At 34.8% G+C, this 23,213-nt stretch overlaps 3 protein-coding genes and 1 long non-coding RNA gene across 5 annotated transcripts; 3 read left to right on the forward strand and 1 right to left on the reverse strand.

The window, feature by feature from the left end:
• Positions 1-2,419: 2,419 nt before the first annotated feature.
• On the forward strand, positions 2,420-4,339 carry LOC123302852 (uncharacterized protein K02A2.6-like). Its single transcript, XM_044885944.1, has one exon. The coding sequence runs from the start codon at positions 2,420-2,422 to the stop codon at positions 4,337-4,339; it is 1,920 nt and encodes a 639-aa protein (XP_044741879.1).
• A 1,031-nt stretch (positions 4,340-5,370) lies between these two features.
• LOC123302853 (uncharacterized protein K02A2.6-like) lies at positions 5,371-6,489 on the forward strand. The gene has a single exon (XM_044885945.1). It carries the CDS (start codon positions 5,371-5,373, stop codon positions 6,487-6,489), a length of 1,119 nt encoding a protein of 372 aa, XP_044741880.1.
• Positions 6,490-18,146: 11,657 nt separating this feature from the next.
• On the reverse strand, positions 18,147-18,982 carry LOC123302441. Of its 2 annotated transcripts, XR_006535522.1 has the most exons (4): positions 18,949-18,962; positions 18,678-18,719; positions 18,389-18,613; positions 18,147-18,288 (listed from the first exon to the last, which is right to left on the reverse strand). It is a non-coding gene; the product is annotated as an uncharacterized LOC123302441 (long non-coding RNA). The 2 variants fall into 2 exon arrangements; XR_006535523.1 differs by lacking the exon at positions 18,678-18,719 and having other exon boundaries at positions 18,949-18,982.
• A 2,126-nt stretch (positions 18,983-21,108) lies between these two features.
• On the forward strand, positions 21,109-22,710 carry LOC123302854 (ATP-dependent DNA helicase pfh1-like). The gene has a single exon (XM_044885946.1). It carries the CDS (start codon positions 21,109-21,111, stop codon positions 22,708-22,710), a length of 1,602 nt encoding a protein of 533 aa, XP_044741881.1.
• The last annotated feature ends 503 nt before the right edge of the window (positions 22,711-23,213 follow it).

Raw genomic sequence — 23,213 nt, forward strand, 5'->3', positions numbered from 1 at the left:
TAGCATATGCTGTAAATCTGTTGTCTAGTAAACAGAATAATCCTACTAAAGGAGATTGGACAGAAGTCAAAAGAATTTTCCGATACCTCAGAGGAACAACTGACTTAGGTTTGTACTATAGAGGTAAAACCGAAGTTATGGAAGCTTTGACAGATTCTAGCTTCAGAGATCGAGAAAAGTCGACTTCTACAAGTGGTTATATAATCCAGCTGTATGGTGATACAGTAGCATGGAGAAGCCACAAACAATCCTCTCCTGCAACATCAACATGCCAGGCAGAATATCTTGCCATGAGTGAATCCTGTAAGGAAATAATTTCCTTAGATAAAGTGACTAGAGATATAATAGGTAAAACTATGTATCCGGTCACTGTTAGATGTGATAATAAATCAGCCTGTGACTGTACTCAGATGGAGGGAAGTCACAAACTAAAAGATTTTGATGATGATGTCAATCTTATCAAATTAAATTTGGCTGAAAGAGAAATTACAGGTATTAAACCTCAAATGGCAGAAACTCACGGTGATTTTATAAAATCATGTGTCTTAGCGAGTAAAATTAAAGTTAAATGCATATCCACCAAAGAAAACATTGCGGATATCATGACTAAACCTTTACCATCCCCATTGCATATTAAATTTAGAAATAAAATGATGAATATTTAGATGGCAAAATTTAGATGATATAGAAGCTAAATATAGAATTAATATATATTATTTTAATTAATAAATCAAATCATATGCTAATTACTCATTCTTTTACAGAAATCATTACCTAGTCTTAGCAGATTGGCAGTGGAAAGAAGTGAGGAGTTCAGGGACCAAATATTAATATACTTAATACTTATCCTTTGATTATCTCTATTATTCATATTTTATACGATCTTAGATGTAATTTTAGAATTTATTAAATTTATTTTTATGATTAAAACATGTATGTGCAAAGGGAGGGAGTGTTAGAAGTATTTAGCTTTGCCCAAACATGTGGCACCATCTCTTAGATGAAAAAATAAAGAGACGGTATACGACAAGTCACAAAAATATATTTAGAAGGCTCTGCATGTATTAATAGACATATCTGAATACCGCATAAAGAATTGTAATATTGATAATAAAGTGGTAACTAGATAGTTAAAAAATATACAAGAATAACCACGTGTTTATATAGTTTTTATAGCCATCCTTCCTGAATATTCCACAAAATTTACCTTAAGTCCTACATCATAGTGTCCATAAGGCATAATTTAATATTATGTTCTCCCTAGCTTAGACATTGTTATATGTTTAAAATTTATTTCGTGTACGTCCATATTTTAGTTGAAATTCACGTAGGTTTAAACATGGTAAATTTTTAGGATTTATTTGGAATACGCCCATTTTGTAGTTGAAATTCACGTAGATTTAAACATGTTAAGTTTTCGGTTTGTAGACTTAAGGATAGTTGTTTAAGTTTCTTGATATTTTGTTCAAGTACACGCTGTTGCTAGTAATAAATTATTTATATATTCGAAGATTGTTGTTTAAGTTTGTTGATATTTTGTTCAAGTACACGCTGTGGCTAGAAATAAATTATTTATATATTCGAAGATTGTTGTTTAAGTTTGTTGATATTTTGTTCAAGTACACGCTGTTGCTAGAAATAAATCACTACATAGTATAAAACAAAGTCGATTTCTCTGTCCCTATGCCCCTTTGTATGCTTAAATATTTGAAACTACGCAACGAATTTTGGTGCGGTTTTTTTTTTAATAGATAGAGTGATTCAAGAGGAAGGTTTATATGTATAATAACATCAATTAAATAGTGAAGAAGTACTGCTATTTTTGAGGTTTCTAATGTGATGTCGTAAATAATTACATTTTTTCCGCATACATTGCAAACGTAGGCTGAACCCTACGAGTTTTATTAAAATAATTGTTATATACATATCTATGATTCATCTCTTTCATCTGTAACATTTATTAATATCTGTGAACTTATTATTATTGATACCTTTTAGTTTATATCATAGACAATTTTGTATAACATTTCAGTTAGTTCAATAAATACATTTGATTAATACACAACAAAGTTGGCGACGAGGATTAAAAAATAGTAAAAGTAGGCACGACGAGTGCATCAAAATAAAATAAAAAGTGTTAATAAGTGTTAAAACAAGACATTGATTGACAATATAACGTGATTAAGTGACAAAAACAGTTAAAATTACATAAAAATTACAAAATAAAAATGTAATTTAGTACAGTGCGCCGTGGTACATGTAAATCAAACACATACAAAAATAAACTACACCCAAAAAAAAAAATTCCCAACTGTTAACATTCAAATACAACCTAAAAAAAAAAAAAAAGTAACAATAATAATATACAAACAATAACATTGCGGTAATTAAATTAAAAGTGTATACCAGTATAATCACAATGGCAACGGAACAATTAATCGCGGAAATGTTAAGTGCAATTAAGCGACAAGGCGACACATTGACAGCGTTAGTGCAAAACCAACAAGTGGCAAACAACGTTGCTGCAAATAATACGAACACAATTGTAAGTCACAACATTATGATTGAAAGTTTCGACCCGGAAGAAGAAGATTTTAGTTCATACAAAGAACGGTTAGAGAATTTTATTAATTTAAGAGGAGTTAACGAAAATGATGATAAGACAAAACGAAATTTACTGCTGGGGTGTTTAAAACGAGTACAGTTTCAACAGCTAGCGGCAATAACAGCACCAGAAAGACCAGGAGACAAATCGTACGACGAACTAGTAAAATTGTTGACACAACGGTTTGATAAAATAACGTCAGTACACACAGAAAGACATAAATTTCTATCACGAATACAAGGTAAAACAGAAACAATAGCGAATTACGTTAGCGGATTAAAAGAATTAGCACAAAAATGTAACTGGGTCTGTCCAAAAGAAGACTGTAAGACTGTCATTGATACGATTTTTCAAGCACAATTCATACGGGGACTCAGAGAAGCGAACGTTCGTGAAAAGATGCTAAGTATGGGCGAAACAACGTTAGAAAAGACGATACAAACGGCTTTAAACATTGAAGCTGCGCATAAACAAACTCGTGAAGAATACGCAGGCACAGGGACATCTAACGTGAACAAAATAACACAGCGACAAGCAAGAAGTAAATCAAGAGGCGATAGAACAGCTCTTACACCGCATACTTCCAAAAGTAGAAATACATCAAAATCACCAAATCGGAAATCGCGAAACAACCTGTCAAACATTGGTCTGAACGGGTTATGCCTCCATTGCGGGTATAATAACCACACGTCACAAGAATGCAGCGTAAAACACAAACTATTTTGCAAAGCCTGTAAAAAAAAGGGACACATAGAGAAAGTTTGTATAACCACACGAAAGAATACGAGTAATGTTCGCCAGACGACCACAGACGACAACACATACGATGACGAAGAACGCAATAGTATAAACAAAATAACCGAAGTTACTATTTTTGAAATTAAGAATGAAGAACATTTTGCGCGTAAATTCAACGTCAAAGTTCGGCTCCAAAATAAAACACAAACTTTCGAGTTAGACACTGGCAGTCCAGTAACAATACTATCGCAACACGACTATAACAAACTAAATCTACGAGCGACAGTTACTGAATGCACAAATATACGTTTTCGAGCATACAACGAAGAATTAATAATACCAATTGGCTACGTTGAAATACCAGTGACATACAAAAGATTTACAACACATCTTACGTTATACATCGTAAAAAGAAATTTCACTCCGATACTGGGACGAGTGTGGTTCCGGAAACTGAAAATAATACATTTACCAATAACGAGCGAACACGACGGTGATGAAAACGGAATAAGACAAATAGACATTACGGGGAAATACCGACAAATTTTTGAAAATAGAGTGGGGAAAATGCCAAACGTTAAATTTAAACTGGAACTAAAAGAAGATGCGACACCGGTTTTCTTGCCCCCACGCACAGTTCCATTCGCACTACATCGTAAAGTAGAGGAAGAGATCGCGAAACTTGAGCAAGAAAATATCATTGAAAAAGTGGAGTTCAGCCAATGGGGTACTCCTTTGGTAGTCGTACCCAAGGCAAACGGAGAAATAAGAATCTGTGCAGACTACAAAAACACCGTCAATAAACATTTGAAAGAAACTCATTATCCAATTCCGAAAATCGACGAGATTATAAACAGCACACACGGAAGCGAATATTTTTGCGTATTAGATTTGCACAAAGCTTACCTACACATAGAATTGGACGAAGAAAGTCAATTAGTAGCAGCAATAAGCACCCATTTACCCAATAAATACTTAGTGGACTATCAAACGTAAGATATTATTTCGACGATATCATAATATTCGGGAAGACAAAACAAGATTGCGAACAACATTTGGACGAATGCTTAAAACGACTGGAAAAACACGACTTACATTTAAACCGAGAAAAATGTCAATTTTTCGTAACACAAATCAAATACTTGGGAAACATTATATCAAAAAAAGGAGTGGAAAAAGACCCAAACAAAACGGCAGCGATCGCAAAGGCACACATACCTACAAACGTGACGGAGCTACGACAATTTTTGGGGGTTGTGCAGTTCTCCTCAAAATTCGTTCCGATGCTATCGACAAAAATGCAACCCCTGTACGAACTGTTACGAAAAGAAGCGGATTTCGTGTGGAGCAAACAATGCCAGCACGCTTTTGAAACCGAAGAAAGAAATCATAGGCGATCGAATACTTACCACATACGCACAAGACTTACCGTTGATTTTAGAAGTCGATGCATCTCCCTACGGTTTGGGAGCCATGCTAGCTCATAAAATCGGGAACGAAACGAGACCTATTTGTTTTATTTCGCGATCCTTAACAAAAGCGGAGAAGCAATACTCACATTTGGACAAAGAAGCTACAGCGATTTATTGGTCGACGTCAAAATTGTGGCAATATTTATACGGCCGAAAATTTGAACTCATAACAGACAGCAAACCATTAAAAACGATATTAAATCCGAATAAAAATTTACCGGCAGTTACGGCGATGCGGTTAATGCGATACGCGTTACATATGAGACAATTTAATTACGAAATAACATACAGACGAGGTAATGAAAATATTGTAGCTGATTTTCTATCGCGTGCGCCTGTAGAAAGCGTAAACGAGACGAACGAGTAGACGAAATTTTCAAAGTAGAAGAAGAGATACTACAGATATTACAATTGTCTTGCACAAAAGCAATCACATACCAAGAAATAGCAAGCGAAACAAAACGCGACAAAGAATTAAGCGAACTGAAACGGAAATTAGAAAATGGTACAGAATGTGAAAATCAGTCCGAATACTCACTACACAAAGACGTTATAATGCGGGGAAATAGAGTTATCATACCGAAAACCTTACAAGAATATGTGCTTGGCGAGTTACACAACACTCATTGCGGCATCGTGAAAATGAAAGCCATCGCGCGATCAACGGTTTATTGGAAGAATATCGATAAAGATATCGAACAGATTGCAAAAGCATGTCACATCTGCGCTCAGTATCAAAAAGCGGATCGACATGTTCCATTACACAAATGGGAAACGCCTACAGAACCGTGGCAAAGAATTCACATTGACTTTGCGGGCCCAATCTACGAAAAACAACTACTAATAGTTATCGATGCATTAACAAAGTGGGTTGAGGTGATAGTGTTCGACAAAGCACCCACGTCAAAAACAACAATTACTGCGCTCAAACACATATTCGCTGCGCAGGGGCTACCAATGACAATCGTTTCCGACAACGCGACAATATTCAAGAGCGACGAATTTGAGCAATTCTTAGAAGCCAACGGTATAGCTCAATTAAACAGCGCACCAAATCATCCCGCCACAAATGGACAAGCGGAGCGTACAGTACAGACGATTAAAACGAAACTTAAGAAATTAATGTCCGAGTCGACGGGAAACATACGCGAGAAAATTGACGATATATTATTCGACTATCGCGCGACACCATTAAACTGCGGAAAAACACCGGCGGAATTACACTATAGTAGACAAATTAAAACAAAATTACATCTACTGACACCGCCAACCAACTTAATAACCGATACAAAATACGACAAACATGAACGAAAAATAAAATCATTTACGATCGGACAACGAGTTCTATCCCGGAACTATTACGGCAATGATAAGTGGCGTTTGGGTACCATTGTTGAGCGACTCGGGAAAATACATTACCATGTGCGCCTCGACAACAAAGTAATCGTAAAGCGTCACGCAAATCAGTTAAAGCGTACTGCGTGCCAAACGACACCAGCGACTTCAGTCGACGAGCAAGTGAAGAAAAATGAAAACAAAGCGGTATTATTCAAGTTACCAGATATAAGCGTACAAAATCAACGGAAACCGGCACAAGAGGAGCAAAAATCAGAACAAGTACAAGTACGACGATCAACACGTACACGTCGTCCGGTAGAACGTTTAAATTTATAGGGAAACTTTTATTTTTTTATTATCATGTCAGTTAATTTTTTTTTTCTCTTCGGGAATTTCAAAATTACGTGAGGGAGAGTGTTATATACATATCTATAATTCATCTCTTTCATCTGTAACATTTATTAATATCTGTGAACTTATTATTATTGATACCTTTTAGTTTATATCATAGACAATTTTGTATAACATTTCAGTTAGTTCAATAAATACATTTGATTAATACACAACAATAATGTACACATTGAAAAGGTCTACAGAAAAATCCGTGATGGTACATGTCTATCTCTTATGGATAACCCACAATAACTTCTTCTGTCATTGTATGATAGTAGTTTTAAAATATAAATTATATTCTATTCTAAGGTTAATTTTTAAATCGCACTTATAGCAATTATAAGTACCTACATAAGGTGAGATAAGATTAGATTAAATAAAACCATAATTTATGGATTGCAATCTATTAAGATCTTGATTAAAATTTACAGTTAGATCAATTTAATATTAGGGAAATTATTTTCAAAAATCGTGATTTAAGGTGAGATATGTAAGTTCAGAAAAAGTACTTAATAGAATAGGTATCTTTTGTTGTTGATGCTTGTTGATTATCTTTTGTTTTTAGTCGCACGAATAGCAAATTATTTTTTATAATTAAAATCGTTGTTTAAGTTGAAGTATTTCAGTAAAAAAAAAAAAAGAACTGAATAGAATAGGTATCTTTTGTTTTTTATGATTGCTGATTATCTTTTGTTTCTAAATGGTAAGAATTTAGATATTTTTTACTGCGGCACATACTAATAATATGGCAATTTGTGCATAGGTAATCATATATATAGAACTGAGTAAATTTTGTACAGAAATTATAAAGTCATGTCTGGAAGACGTCGTCGTTCGAACATAGGTCGTAGTACAGTGAGTGCCAGAAGAGATGAAGAATCTTCAACGGAACGTGAGGCTCGCCTCAGTCAGCTTCGGGATAGATATAGAGCTGAGAGAGAGAGAGAGAGAGAAAATCTTCAGTAGAGCGTGAGGTTCACCGCAGCCGAGATAGGGAAAGACATCGAATACAGAGAGCCAGAGAATCATCAGCACGAGTTACTAGTTCATGGGTGAATAAAGAAAATTCTGCCATGAATTACGATCCTTCGATTTCTTACAAGGACGATCGTATAGTATCAATAGGTACTATGTCAGTAGTGTGTGAACATTGCTTGGCATTGAAATTCAAGGACGAATCGAAAGGCATGTGTTGCTTACAAGGAAAAGTCAAATTAGAAGTTCTCCCTCCACCTGAACCACTTCACTCTCTTCTTACGGATGATCATCAGAAATCCAAGCAATTCATGCGCAATATACGCCGTTATAATAACGCATTTCAAATGACCTCTTTTAAGAGTAAGCAAGTCGTTGAGCGTGGGTTCATGCCTACATTTAAAATTCAAGGGCAAGTGTACCACTTAGCTGGGAGCTTGCTACCACTTCGACCCGATGATCACAAATTTCTGCAAATATATTTTATTGCAGATCTAGATACACAAGCATCTACGCGGTGTACAAGTGTTGCACAGCCAATTGATAGAGATTTGATTAGATCTCTCCAAGATATGTTACATTCTCATAATTGCTACATACAGTCTTTCAAAACTGCGATTGAGAGTGTTCCAGCAGATACTCCTGACTTTAATGTCGTAATCCATGCAAATTAAGTTCCTGTTGGAGAACACAGAGGACGATACAATGCGCCTTCCACGAGTGAAGTAGCAGTGGTGATAGCTGGACAGCAATTAGACAAAAGAGATATTGTATTGCATAGTCGTGATGATAATTTGCAAAAAATTTCAGAGTTACACAGATCTTATGACAGCTTACAATATCCTTTGATGCTATGTCGTGGAGAAAATGGTTATGCCATTAATATTTCTCAAGTTGACCCAATCGATGGTACACCTCTGCGTATAACAGTGTCATGTATGAACTACTATTGCTACCGTATAATGACAAGACGTAACAATTTCAATACTTTGCTTAGATATGGAATGTTAACAAACCAATACTTGGTAGATCAATATGCGAAAATTGAATCTGAGAGATTGGCCTACAATCGTAATAAACCAAATTAAATTAAGAGCTGAAAATTACGTTCATCTTCAGGATGCTTTACAGGCGAATGAACACCGCAACGGCATTGGGCAGTTGGTTATACTGCCTTCATCATTCACAGGTGGACCTCGATATTTACACGAAAAATCGCAAGACGCCATGACTTACGTAAGAAATTACGGCAAACCTGATTTATTTATAACTGCAACATGTAACCCAAATTGGCCGGAAATCAAAGAAAATATTAACACCAATTTAACTCCACAAGACAGATACGATATAGTTAACAGAGTTTTCCATTTAAAAGTACAAAAACTCCTGCACCTCATTAACAAGTCTCATATATTCGGTCCGCCGCGCTGTCATATGTACACAATAGAATGGCAGAAACGTGGCATGCCACATGTACACCTGTTAGTGTGGTTAGTGAACAAAATTAGACCAAACCAAATTGACAGGGTTATTTCAGCTGAATTACCGGATAAAGATGAAGATCCTATCCTGTACGAAATCGTAAAGAAACATATGGTACACGGGCCCTTGCGGGACTTGAAACCCGAATTCTCCATGCATGCGAGATTCTAAATGCAGCAAAAAATTTCCGAAGTCGTTCCAAACTCAAACAAGTACTAGCGATGACGGATATCCCAAATATCGTCGACGATCGCCAGAACAGGATGGGCAAAATGCTACCGTCCGAAACCATGATATTGATAACCGATGGCTCGTTCTCTATAATCCGCTCCTTTTGAAAATTTTTGATGCCCACATCAACGTAGAGTTGTGCAATTCAATAAAGTCAATTCAATATGTTACTAAGTACATTAATAAAGGCAGTGATCAAGCCACTTTCAGCATACAATCACTAAATGAAGTGGAAAAATATCAGTCTGGACGTTACATCTGCAGCTCTGAAGCTGTATGGAGGATTTTATCATTCGAAGTGCACAACCGGGCTCCCACAATTGTCCACCTTGCAGTTCATTTAGAAAATGGACAAAGAGTACACTTCACAGAGAACAATATACAAGAAGTTGTTAATAACCCGCGGGATATAACATTGACAGCATTCTTCAAGTTATGTGCTCAAGATGATTTCGCGAAAACACTGACGTATGACAGAGTTCCAGGTTACTATACATGGAACCAGAGTTCTAAAACTTTTCAACGGCGAAAACAAGGTACTGCGGTTGATGGTTTCCCCGGAGTAAAAAAAACGGATGCTCTTGGCAGAGTCTACGTGGTTCATCCCAACAACAGCGAATGCTTTTATCTGAGAATGTTATTGCATATTGTAAAAGGCCCGACATCCTTTGCATACCTAAGAACTGTACAAGGTGTTGTTTACAATACTTATCAAGCAGCATGTAAAGCTATGGGGCTCTTGGAAGACGATTCTCACTGGGAAAACACATTATCAGAAGCAGCTGTTTGTAGTTCAGCTACATCATTAAGATATTTATTTGCCGTCATAGTAGTGTTTTGTCAAGTAACTGATTCTGTTAATCTATGGAATAAATTTCAAGAAAATATGGCCAGTGATATTCTGATTCGGCGACGGCGAGAGTTAAACTCAGATGATGTACAATATGATCAAAACATATTTGACGAAGCATTATTGGAATTGAACAAAGTAGTGCAATTACTTTCGGGTAAATCGATCAAGGATTTTGGGCTGCCGATGCCAGCTAATACTACTAACTCAGATTTAACTAACAGTGCCGAATACACAAGAGAAACATCATACGATCAAACGAGACTTTTACAAAATATAGCTCAAGATGAGCCACGATTAAACATCGATCAGAAAAAAGTATTCACTGCATTACTATCAACAATTGATAACAATGAAGGGAAATTGTTTTTCCTTGATGCCCCAGGAGGTACAGGAAAAACATTTTTAATCAATCTGCTTTTAAAAAAAGTGAGATCTATCGGAAAAATTGCATTAGCTGTTGCGTCATCCGGCATTGCCGCTACGCTTTTGGAAGGAGGCCGAACCGCACACTTCACATTCAAGCTCCCGCTGAAAATCGCCACCGATGATAATAACAGCGTCTGTAGTGTTTCTAAACAGAGAAATACAGGAAAATTGATGCGTGACTGCTCATTAATAGTCTGGGACGAAGCTACCATGTCAAACAAGACGTCTGTGGAAGCACTGGATAGGACAATGCCCGATTTGCGCAACAAAAATTCACCTATGGGTGGATGTACAATTCTGTTCTCAGGAGATTTCCGTCAAATCCTACCAGTTGTGACTCGAGGAACACGTGCTGACGAAATAAATGCTTGCCTACAAAGATCCAACATTTGGCCACATGTCAATAAATTACAGCTTAAAACTAACATGAGGGTTTCGTCATCTTCACGTGAGAACAGGCTATTTCCAGAGATGCTGCTAAAAGTTGGCAATGGAGAGTTAACACAAGGTGAGGGAAGGATTGACCTAGAAAACCTTTGCGTTTTGATAGACAACATCCAAGAGTTAGTCAACAATGTCTATCCTGACATTGGTAACATAAGTTATAAGACAATATCTTGTTTTAAAAAAAGAGCGATTCTGTCATCAACTAACGAACAAGCAGATAAAGTAAATAACTTGATTCTTTCAAAGATTGATGCGCCGACGAAAATATACTACTCGGTCGATACTGTTCTCGATTTGGAAGAAGCTGTTCATTTTCCTACAGAATTTCTAAACTCTTTGAACCCGCCTGGACTCCCTCCTCACAAAATGGTGTTGGAAGTAGGGTGTCCTGTTATTTTATTAAGAAACCTGAATCCACCTAAACTTTGCAATGGCACGCGTTTGCTGGTAAAATCATTGAAAACTTTCATAATATAGTGCACAATACTCACAGGATGTGGTACCGGAGAAGATGTATGGATTCCCCGAATCCCTCTGATACCATCGGATTTACCCTTACAATTTAAACGTTTACAGTTTCCGGTAAAAAAAAGTAAAAGTAAAAATGTAGTGTATGAATTTAGATATTCCAAAGATAGCAGGAAATCTTCATGGTATAGGGAAAGGGGGATTGTTTTACTCCAAATTTAACGCGTGCGGGCCATGGGCAGTAATGAATAAATCAAAACTACTGGATCGATTTTAATCACATAGGCTATATAATTTATACCCGTGCGAAACCAGAGCGGGCCGCTATGTTTTTATATACAACGTTCACAGTTTTTCTGTAGTGTATTTTGTATCAGCATTGCACCCGTGCGGACAGGCATCATTTGTATTTCTTTTTTCAGAAGTTACCTTAGTCACTCATTCCTGACTCTGATGCATAGGGGTTCTTCTTGCAGGAATTAGATCTAGGGATAAATCCTCTGGGAACGAATTGGGTTTAATTACTCACTTCCCACTTGGGCCCAACTTTAACATCTGGCACCCGCTTTTAATACCTTCTAACTCTTAAACCTTAAATACCTATTTTTTTATAACAATTGTTGAGGACGATCTGCAGTCTGAGGGCACTGTGGAAAGCTTTTCAGACGAAAGTAATGTCGTTTTATCGTCGTTATAATAATAATACAAATATTTTTCTTGCAAAATTAAAAAGAGTCAACAGAAATTGGAGACGTTGCTTTGCTTCAGGAAATCGATAAAGAATCGAAATTAAGTCATTTATTTTCTTACCATAATCTGTACAGTTTAGAATATTTTTCTTAATACCAAGGAAGGAATACCAAGGTTCATTACTAGCTTATGTTCAAAGCGAAGTAATTAATACTAAAAGAGTATTGGCATTGTCATTACTAAGGATTTGTTATACAGAATTTATGAAGGAACAACTAGAAGATGCTGATCTACATGTCAGTGTTTTTAGCACTGATGCTTTAAAAGATTTCATTTCGAAAGAATTTAAAAACAAAATTAACATAGTATATTTCTCTAAAAAACCGTTTGTAATGTCTTCCGAAATCGACATAAAAACTGTAAGTGACGAGGACGTACAAAATTTAATTTTTTTTAACTTTTTTAAATAAATAGTCCGACGGATCCAGCTGTGGTTAGAGAAACTACGATTCGTAGTTTAAAAATAGCTGAAGAATGCGGTAAAATTATTTTACCGTTACTTACGATTTAGAAATGGTCAAAATTGCGTTACGTATACGGAGTGCTGACAGTCAATTCAACAATTCAAATTCGTTTAACATAATTTTGTCATTTTTCAAAGCAATCGGGATATTCGTTGCAAGTTCTGGATTAACAAACATTCTTATCGAAAGTGATATACTAGAAAATCGCTCAGTCAATGCCTTTTTAACTGGAAAGCATTTTAATCGGTGCAAAAAAATACATCCAAAACTTTCGCTCGCTCTAAAAATTTTGTATTTTAAAAGATTTTTTACAAACGAATGAACTCGATTTAGATAATGTAAAAGAATATTTGGACTGATTTAATGAACAAAACGAAATTGTCAAATAGAAAATGAAAATATTGTAGAAATATTTTATAAATATCAGTTATGCAAAAGAAACACTAGAAGGGAGCTACGGAAAAACGCCACAAATATACTTAATGTATACAATATTGGTGGATCATTATATGATGTTAGATTTTCCTATTCGCTCAGACGATTTACAACTGTTCATTTACGTTCTAAAAAAAATTACACATATTTTTTTTGCTTTTAATCATCAAAATTATGCAAGATATATGGCTATTCATTGTGATAAATTAAGTAATGTAAAAAAATACACATTCCGGATTATTGAACGAATGTAATCCAACGTTTTTAGGTGTTCGTAGAACTAACAAATCTTTTTCAAGAATTCCAACATATCTAACTTTGGAACAAACGATAAATGCTGATCTAGAACCTCTGGAATAACAAATTCTTATTAGGCGAGACAAAAATGGTCAATAACTCAATCATTGAGGTCAAAAATCATTTCACAATTATTAGAATTTTGTGATATCAAAGCTAAAGATGATATAACAAAAGATTTAGAACAAACATCTTTTAATAGATTCAAAAATCAATTAGATGATTTAGTCAAATATATAAATCAATCTACGAATCCATTTTCGCAAGATTTGTCTGAAAATCATTTATATAACATTGCGAAAGCCCAATTGGTAGATGACCAAGTTTTTACACTGGATAGAAGTTAAAGGTGAGAGTCAACAGTATCTGTTTATAAATGAAACTAAGACAAAATCCGAAAGTCGAATCTTCAAGCGATTACAAGAAATAAAATAATTAATTTTGAGCAAAAAAATTTAGAAAAAGTTAAAATCAATGGCAAAATTAAAGAAATAAAACTACAAAGAGATGTATTTGGGCGTTTACTTTATGCATCTTTAACTTGCAGAAAATGAATATTGAAAAAGCTTTAAATTATCATTAATCACCGATATCATTTTCTTTTTGTCACACTGAAGGCACGATATGTTAAACGGCAAAAAGTTTAGTAATTAGTGAATTACTTTCTTCTCAAAGTGAAATTGAAAATCCTCCAGATGCCGATATCCACATACTTGATGGTTTTTATTTACTACACACATTAAAAAATATACCTGATAAGTACAGAAAAATATCGAGCCACATTTTGAACTTAACTTTTAATAGAAAAGAAGTGCACATTATTTTTGATAAGTATAAGAGTCCAAGTTTGAAAGATTTCGAGAATGAAACAAGAGGAGAAGAGTATACTCGTTATGATGTACGCAAAGATTTAAAACTTCTTTAGCGGCGTTGTGCACTTTTTTTGGAATGGGTAAAAAATGTTAAACTCGCGTCAAGACACGTGACCTGATCGAAAATTCGTAAGACGGATGGAGAGTAGACAGCTGGCGCGGCGTAGGAGAGGGAGTATCCCCCTCTCTTTCTACGGCGCGGCGAAAATGTATGCCTGCGCCTGCTGTTTCGTTTAGGCGACGCAGGGCGCTTGCGCGACTGTTCGTGTGTGCTTATGTTAACGCGTGCTACGCGCATCCATGGATGGTGACAGCTGATGGCTCGAACGTCTGTGTAGTGGCCATACTGCTGTGTATCCGTAAAATTCGTGTACGTAAAGTGTTTAAAATATGGAAATTGAAAAAAGTGCATCTATTAATGAAAAAAGTGACGAAGAAATAGCGAAATAAAATGAGTGAGTACTTTATAAATATACTAGATGAAAATTAAATTAATTTGCATTTTTTAATCAATATAATTTTATTTTATTATTATTCAGGTTAGGTCAGGTTTAATTGATTTTCATTTATTAATTAATATAATTTCATTATTAAGATTAGGTTTCGATCGAGTCTACCGTACTGCTTGACGAAATTATTAATATAGATACATATGTACTTACACATTATAGATGTATATATTTGTAATATGTTTACACTTTATAGCATTAACCTATATTTCATAACATCACAATAAGCACATGTGCGTTGTAGTTTTACCAAACAAATAATTTCGAATGAAAATAAATGAAACAAGATAATAATAAATAATCTTCGTTTTTCAGAGGAAGAAAAAAAAAAAAAGAACGAAATCGAGAATACCAAAGGGCATGGCGTCAGCGTAAAAAAGATTTGAAAAAAAAAGATTCGAAGGAAGAGAAAAAAGAAGAAGACATCGTGAGAATCAAAGGGCATATTATCAACGTACAAATGGTTTAAAGGATAATGACAAAAATGTACAAGAATTGCTCCAAAAGAAATTGGATGATTTTCAAATGTAATTTAATTTCATATTTTAAATATTATAATATATATATATCATTCATATTCTTATTATTTTATTTTATTTTATGATTTCTTTGTTTATTTCGCAGGAAAAACAAGAAATTGGACAGTAATGAAGACCAAGAGAATATTGTGCAATGCAGAGTTTCTCAAAATTTAGAAAATGTACAGCTCGAACAAAATCAATTCCTCACCCAACAACTTCGTATATATAAAGAGAGTCACGAATGCATTACCCCCAAAGTCATTCTACACAGAACTACAGATATTCCGGGTGATGATAATTTTCTTTTCCACTCACTCATACGTGTTCTGCAATTTCAAATTTCGACTTGTGATTTAATAAGACAGTTACGTGATTCACCTTATTTAAACTCCTGCCACAATCCACAGGAAGCATATAACATACTCTCAAGTAACAATGAATATGGAGACTTGGATTGTTTATACTTGTTTGCAAAAATTTACAATCAAAATATTTGTGTGCATTACCACTATTTCAACGTAATTTCAAAAAATGAAGCTTCTGTCATTTTAAAGCAAATGATACACATAATTTGATTCATCTTGATCTTCGTGAGCTGCACTTTACGCCCTACTTCTCTGATGATGAAAAGAAGAAAGAAGATGAAAGAAAACAAAAGCAGAAAAACAAAGAATATTCTAAGCGCTATCGAGATAAAAAAGAATATCAAATTTACAAACAGGCCCGTCCGCCAGAGATGTGTTGGATGACCAACCAGTCATTCATACTTCACAAATTGCAGGCCCGTCCACCGGAGGTGTGCCATATGTTCCACCAGTTATCTGTAGTTCCCAAATTGCAGATTTATTGTCGAGAGATGTACCTTCAAGTCTATCAATACATTCTAACTACAATTCTATCGAAGATAAAGTGCGTCAAAGGCATTTTCGTGCTTGAATTTGGTCATGCTTGTGACATTTGTGACAGACTGTGGTTCAGAAAAGATTTGAAATATTTGCAGAATAACGATGCAACTCCAAAAATTGAATTTATAAGAACATTGCTCTCAAACATTGCTATACTGAAAATAAAAATATGTTCGACTTGCTTTACAGCCATTCAAAAGGAACGTATCCTACCACTATCAGTTTACAATGGATTCAAATATCCACCACTTCCAGACTGTCTTAAAGACTTTCCTTTGGACTTGGTAACTGAAAGACTTATATAGCCAAGGATTTCATTTATGCAAATTCGAAGGCTTCGGCATGTTCACGGTCAATATGGAATATACGGGCAGGTGATAAATGTCCCGATTGAAGTAAACACAATGGTGCATCAGTTACCAAGACAAGTGGATGATGATCATGCTATAACAGTTCACATTAAAAGGAAAAAAATTCACAAATCTAGCTACGTGTATGGTATAGTGACCAAGAGAAAAATAAAAGTGTGGTTACGATATTTAAAAGATACTCCTCTTTACAAGTTCTACGGTGTTTTAGTTGAAGATGGTTTTTTGAATGATAGAAGTTATGACGTTGAAGATGAAATCATCTTTGATGTAGATGGCGACAATGACATTTTAGAACAAATACCCATCGAGGAAAGTTTAATCGCACAGCAGCAAACATTGATGTGGAACGACGATATGTACTTGAGAATCGCTCCAGGCGAAGGTAGTTTTTTTATTTTTTCATGTTTCTTTAATTTATCGAACAAGAAGATTGAGACAATACTCATATTTCCACTCGGATAATACCCTCCTGGATCCAAGGCTACAACCAAAAAAAAAAAAAAAAAAAAAAAAAAAAAAAAAAAAATAAAATAAAATAAAATTTTTTTTATTAAAAAAGTAAAATTAATTAAAACTTCATTAATTGTTGCCAATTGGGTCCAAAGAATGAATGCTTGAGGAATTGTGTTTATACGAGGAGTTTCGACTTAGGCTACATCACACCCACCGAACCAAAAAAAAAAAGAGGAAAAATTTACAAAAATTTACAAAAAATAAAAACAAACAAAATGTCAGTAAATAGGCAAATTTAAATTAAAATTAAAACTTGAGTTCCCCAAAATCATTTAAAAAAAAAAAAGAGAAAGGTCATAACTAAATTTTTTTTATTTATTGATGCATTTAAAATACAATATTTTTTTTCATTACAATTCATCAAAATAAAAAAATGGCCGAGAGCTGATACCCGGATGGCCAGGCACGCGACGCACAAACACAGAATCGCACGCAGCATCGCAGGCGGTAAACACGGCGCGAAAGGTCGTGATTGGATCACGGCGGCACCAGGCACTAATAATAAAACAAAAACAACGAGTCAACAAGTGACCTGATGGTCTTCTTGATAAAAAAGGATACTTTTAACCTTTGCATCGAGCAAGTGAAGAGCTCGGAATTATTATATTCATTCGTGGTGAAATATAAAAATAAAATAGAATCGAACATAAATTAAATTGGACCGACATCGTGATCAAAATCAATCAATCGACATCGATTATTAAACAAGTAAAATAAAATCGACATTAATTAAAATTGGACCGACATCGTGGATAGAATTAACGAATCGACAATGATTATTAACATAAAAAAATCAAATCGAACTTTAATTAGATTGGACCGACATCGTGTTTATAATTAATGGATCGACAACGACTTATTAAACAGAAGCAATAAAACAGAAAAAAAAAACACAACGACCAATACTCACGTGTAGTGTCCTGGTGATACAAGTTTCGAGTGGACGACCGCATGGTTATTTCATCTTTGTTGTCTGGGAATTCAACATCGCCCATCAACGGCAACACCACCGCATGCAAGCCGATCCGATCAACACCAATTGTTAACGGAAAATCCGGAATACCTCAAGGATCACCTGGTGATTCCGCTGTGTGCTGCTGCGTCTCTCTCCTGGCCGTCCGGTTGTTCTACCCCCGATCCTATTTCGTGATCGAATATGTAAGTTGCATTTATTTTGTTTTTTCCTCTTTATCAACTAAATTGCCGGCCAAAAAGGACATATTCTAAAACAAATAAAAAATTGACATTAATAAAAGGTTGGAGGTTTACCATATATTTTAGATTTAGAAAATAATATTAGTTAAGTTTTTTTTTTTTAATTACCGTGTGTGGTAATTCCTGGTGTATCCATTAATCACGCCGTCTAGTGGCCCTTGTCCCATTGGTGTCGGCCGTCAGCCGCCTATTAACGGCAAGGGACAACCACTCTCCATTTCACGGCGCCAGGTGGTGGTGAAGTCGATCTGAATTGATTCGAAGACCCATACACCTCGCCCGGACTGTTACGGCAAATGGCTCTTGACCGAATGTGTATATGAATATATCTTTCTATTCATAGAAAAATAATATAATAATATATCTGTATGCACCCTTACTTTTAAAAGAAGCTCACCAGGAATCATCATTGTCAATATTAGTATTAAGTTATGTTGTCCTAAAACAAGCATTAAATTTTTTTTATTTTATTAAATACAAAAAACCTAGGTTATGTATCTACTCATTCACATGTCAAAATAAATTATGCTAAATTTACCATTGTTTGCAATATACGTTTGATAAAACCGAAAGAAATGTAATTGTGAATAGTAGAAACGTTTTACAAAAATTTTACAAAAAAAGAAATTGAATAAACAGAATATTGAAATTTAATTGAGATTACTTACGTTTGTTCAAATCCATGTTGACACCTTAAGTTGTGCCAAATACAGTAGAGCCAACTTCACACAACTAATATTGATTTAGTAGATCTTCGCTTGAATTTACGCGCCATAACCCGTCCGATCAACAAAAAGACTTCCACTGCGATACCTTCATAGTTCGTTTCTCTTAATTAAATTGAAAAACGTTTTAAGATACATAATATATATGATTTACTTTTGTTCTCATTTTTAGGCAATGCTCCAAAAAGTTTGCTATTTGATGAACATGCTGAAGAATTATCTTTTCCACAAATATATTTGGGGAAATTCAGAGAATTTAGGGATGCGGTCACACCCTTCATGATGGCTACGAGTGAATTAAGGAGATCTGATAGACGAGGAGTAACCCCTCAACACTTGTTGTACATGGCTATGAAAATAATGAGAATTAGAATTAAGGACTCTCTTCATATTGCATTCAAGCATGTCGGCCAAGGTATTGCAATAACTAAAGAGCAAATACAATCTGATGATTATATTCACAGCTGTATTGAAACTAATGTGGCATTCCTTCGTTCTATTCCGAATTCAGCATACTATTGGGCAGAAAGGAAAAGAGATATTTTTGCTATGATTCGTCAATACGGTAAGCCAACTGTTTTCTTTACCACAAGTGCTAATGAAATTGGATGGCCTAAATTATTACAATTGTTGCATAATTTGAAAAATAATGCGAAAATATCGGTTGAAGAGGCTGCAGATTTGCATTTTATTGAGAAAAGCACTCTTATTAATGAAGATGCCGTAACATGTGCTATATACTTCAATAAGTTAGTCGAAATTATTTTAAAAATATTACAATCAAAAAGGCACAGTCCTTTCAAAAAATACAGGATTTTGTATTACTTTAAAAGAATTGAATTTCAACATCGAGGTAGCCTACATGCGCATATTTTAGCTTGGTTAGATAATGCCCCAGAAGACGCCCTTAAAAGAGATTATAATGAAGCTATCGATCTTATCGATTTTCTGATATCAGTATCTACTGCCGAGGCTTCTGGTAATATCCGATTACAAACTCATAAGCATACTTTCACTTGCTATAAAGGCATAGCATCGAGACGACAACAAAAATGTAGATTTGACGCTCCGTTTATGCCAGTTAAGAAAACCATGATTCTGACGCCTATGCCAGATACAGAAAATGGTTTCCAACAGTACAAGGCTAAATATAATTCAATCCAAAAAAACTTGGAAAAATACGAATACAATGGTTTTCAATCTTTCTACGATAAAAATAATATTGCTTCAGATAAGGAATATGTCAACATTATTCGAGCAGGAATTAATAGACCACGAGTTTTTCCAAAACGTGAACCATGTGAAAAATGGAATAACCCATTTAATCCTTTCATATTCAACGTTGTCAGATCCAACACTGATTTCCAATTTATAACTGAAGAATATTCTTGTGCAGCTTACGTGGTCGAATATGTTAACAAAACTAACAGAGGTGTTAGCAATTTACGAAGACAAATAATTGAAATAATGGATGAACATCCTGAGTTTAATTTATTTGACATTACTAAAAATATTAGCATTAATCTTTTGAACCACACTGAGATGACAAGTCAAGAGGCTGCATGGTATTTATTGAGAGAACCAATGTCAAAAAGTTCAACTGTTATTGTCTATATACCAACCATTTGGCCAGTCGAAAGGCATAGAATAAAGAAGACAATGAAATAATTAAGTGAACTAGAAGATGGTTCAACCGACATATGGAAGGAAAATTGGTTCGACAAGTATGAAAAGAGACCTGAAGATTTAGCAAGTATTTCTCTTGCTCAATTTGTTGCTAAATATTATAAAAGTGTGATGTACTCAGGGAAGAACCAAAAGTTATACGATATCGCAATTATGATATGGGTACAGACTACAATGAGTATCGGAGAGAAATGGTTACTGTGCACCTTCCGTTCCGTCATGAAGAATCGAAAATTTTTGCAGAATCGCGATATCTTAAGTTATACGAAAAAAATGAGGCACTTATTCTAGATCGAAGAAAAGAGTTCGAATCAAATCTTGACATCGAAAAAACATTGGAAATCTGCACAAAGTTATGTCGTGAATATGTTTCCGATGATGGAGAGGAGATAAACGACGTCGATGGTAGAATTCTTAATGAAAATCCATTTGCTGAATTATATCACAATCCAAGATTTAAATGATGATTTACGGCTTGCGTTGTTTGATAAGCTTGGATCAATTGCTAAAAAGAAAGATAATATCTTACCTTATCCAGAATTTTATGGGCTTATCCGCAAAGCAAACGAGGAACAGCGAGAAATATTGTTTCACACTATACATCATTTAATATCAAACGAGCCAATGCAGAAACCATTGTTGATATATTTGACTGGGCCAGCTGGTAGTGGTAAAACGTTTGTAATAAAAGCACTCATGGAAATTTATAATAGATTTTCCGACACGGATGGAATTTTCAATGCATACATTGCTTGTGCTTCAACTGGAAAAGCTGCTACAGCCATAGGTGGAACAACGGTGCATAATGCTTTATGTATATCACTCTCAAGGCTGTTGCCACTCAACATCGAAAAAGCTCATCAATACAGAGCGCTATTTGAGTTCATCAAGGTTATTATCATTGACGAAGTAAGCATGGTTTCAGCAGAATTATTAGAACAAATTAATGAACGTTTGAAGCAAATCACTGACTTGTTTACAACAGATTTTGGTGGATTGGACGTGATCCTTATCGGAGATTTGCGCCAATTACCCCCTGTAAAAGCCACACCGATCTTCAAGCAAATTAAAAAAAAAATTACTGGTGAATCAATTTGGCGAAAATTTCATCAATTCGAACAAAAAAAGGTAATGCGCCAAGAAAATAGACTCTTTTCTACCATTTTAACAAAAATCGGTGATGGGTTCATTCTAACAGAAGAAGAATTAAATATGATAGAATCCAGATTTGTAACTAAAGAACACACACAATCAGAATGCCCGGAAGGAACTAGACTTATGTTTATGAATAATAAGGTTAACGAATACAACATTACAATTTTGAACAGTTTTGAAAATAAAATTGTTTCATTGGCATCGGATGTTTTTGTTGGTTGTCATAATGCAGAGCAAGAAAATTTTGTAAGACAGAAGTTACATAAAATGAAATCTGACGAAACTGGTGGGTTACCTTATGAACTAGTTCTAGTTCCTAACCGACCCTATATGATAACTATAAACATAGATGTCGCTGATGGTTTATCTAATGGCACTGTAGGTAAATTACTACTCATAGAATATGATAAATATGATAAAATCACAAGACTTTGGTTCAAATTCTCAAAATCCATTGGTCAAAAACGTGCAACAAAATTTAAAAGCGACATTGCAGGCTTGAAAATCAACAAAGACGCTGTTCCAATTTCTTTACAATCATCGTCAATACCACTCAACAAAAAAAAAACTATAGTGGCAAAAAGAAAACATTTTCCACTGATTTCGGCTTTGGCAATGACAATTCCCAAATCACAAGGAGGTACTTTCGATGCTATTGTTTATGAATACAATCGTTCTCATTCAAGAGAATTGGCGTACGTTGCGTTATCAAGAGTAACTAGTATAGAAGGTTTGTTCTTAGTCACTGAAGAAAACGCAAGGGCGAGCTGGAAATTTTATCATGGCAGAGTAGGAAACGCACAGGTGGAAGATTCAAACGCAACAAAAAATCAAAAGAGATCAACAACTCATCGAGAAGATTAATCAATTGAATTGAAACGGTTACGTGAAAATCCTTTGCAAACCATCACCAAAATTCTAGATTTTATTTCTAAGAATAATAGATTGTCTATTTTTTCATTCAATTGTCAAAGTTTACGTGCGCATGTAGATGATCTAGCAACTGACGCTCTTTTTTAAAAGATGAATGTGTTAATTTTATCAGAAACTCATATGGGTAACGATGAAATAATTGACATTCCGAACTTCAACTTTGTTGCGAGTTTCAGAAGAAATAATCGTCCAGCGGGAGGAGTAGCTATTTATCAAAATATGAACACAGTTCATCATTGCACAAATTATATGGATGTGCATGTGAAATATAATGGCATGTTTATGCTACTGTTTCTGATATCGGTGATATTTGTATAAGTCGTTGCCACTCTGGTGATAATCAGTTCATTATTATGGTTGCTGTTTACATCTCTCCAGATAAGTCATTGCGTGCTATACGAGACTTCTTGTACGAAAATTTATTCATTTATTCT

The sequence above is a fragment of the Chrysoperla carnea genome, chromosome X (assembly GCF_905475395.1).
Source record: "Chrysoperla carnea chromosome X, inChrCarn1.1, whole genome shotgun sequence".
Classification (NCBI taxonomy): Eukaryota; Metazoa; Arthropoda; class Insecta; order Neuroptera; family Chrysopidae; genus Chrysoperla; species Chrysoperla carnea.

What these genes read in the sequence shown, in the direction of transcription:
- LOC123302852 (XM_044885944.1), top strand. Translation starts at nt 2,420, where the DNA reads ATGGCAACGGAACAATTAATCGCGGAAATGTTAAGTGCAATTAAGCGA.
- LOC123302853 (XM_044885945.1), top strand. Translation starts at nt 5,371, where the DNA reads ATGCGGGGAAATAGAGTTATCATACCGAAAACCTTACAAGAATATGTG.
- LOC123302854 (XM_044885946.1), top strand. Translation starts at nt 21,109, where the DNA reads ATGAAAATCCATTTGCTGAATTATATCACAATCCAAGATTTAAATGAT.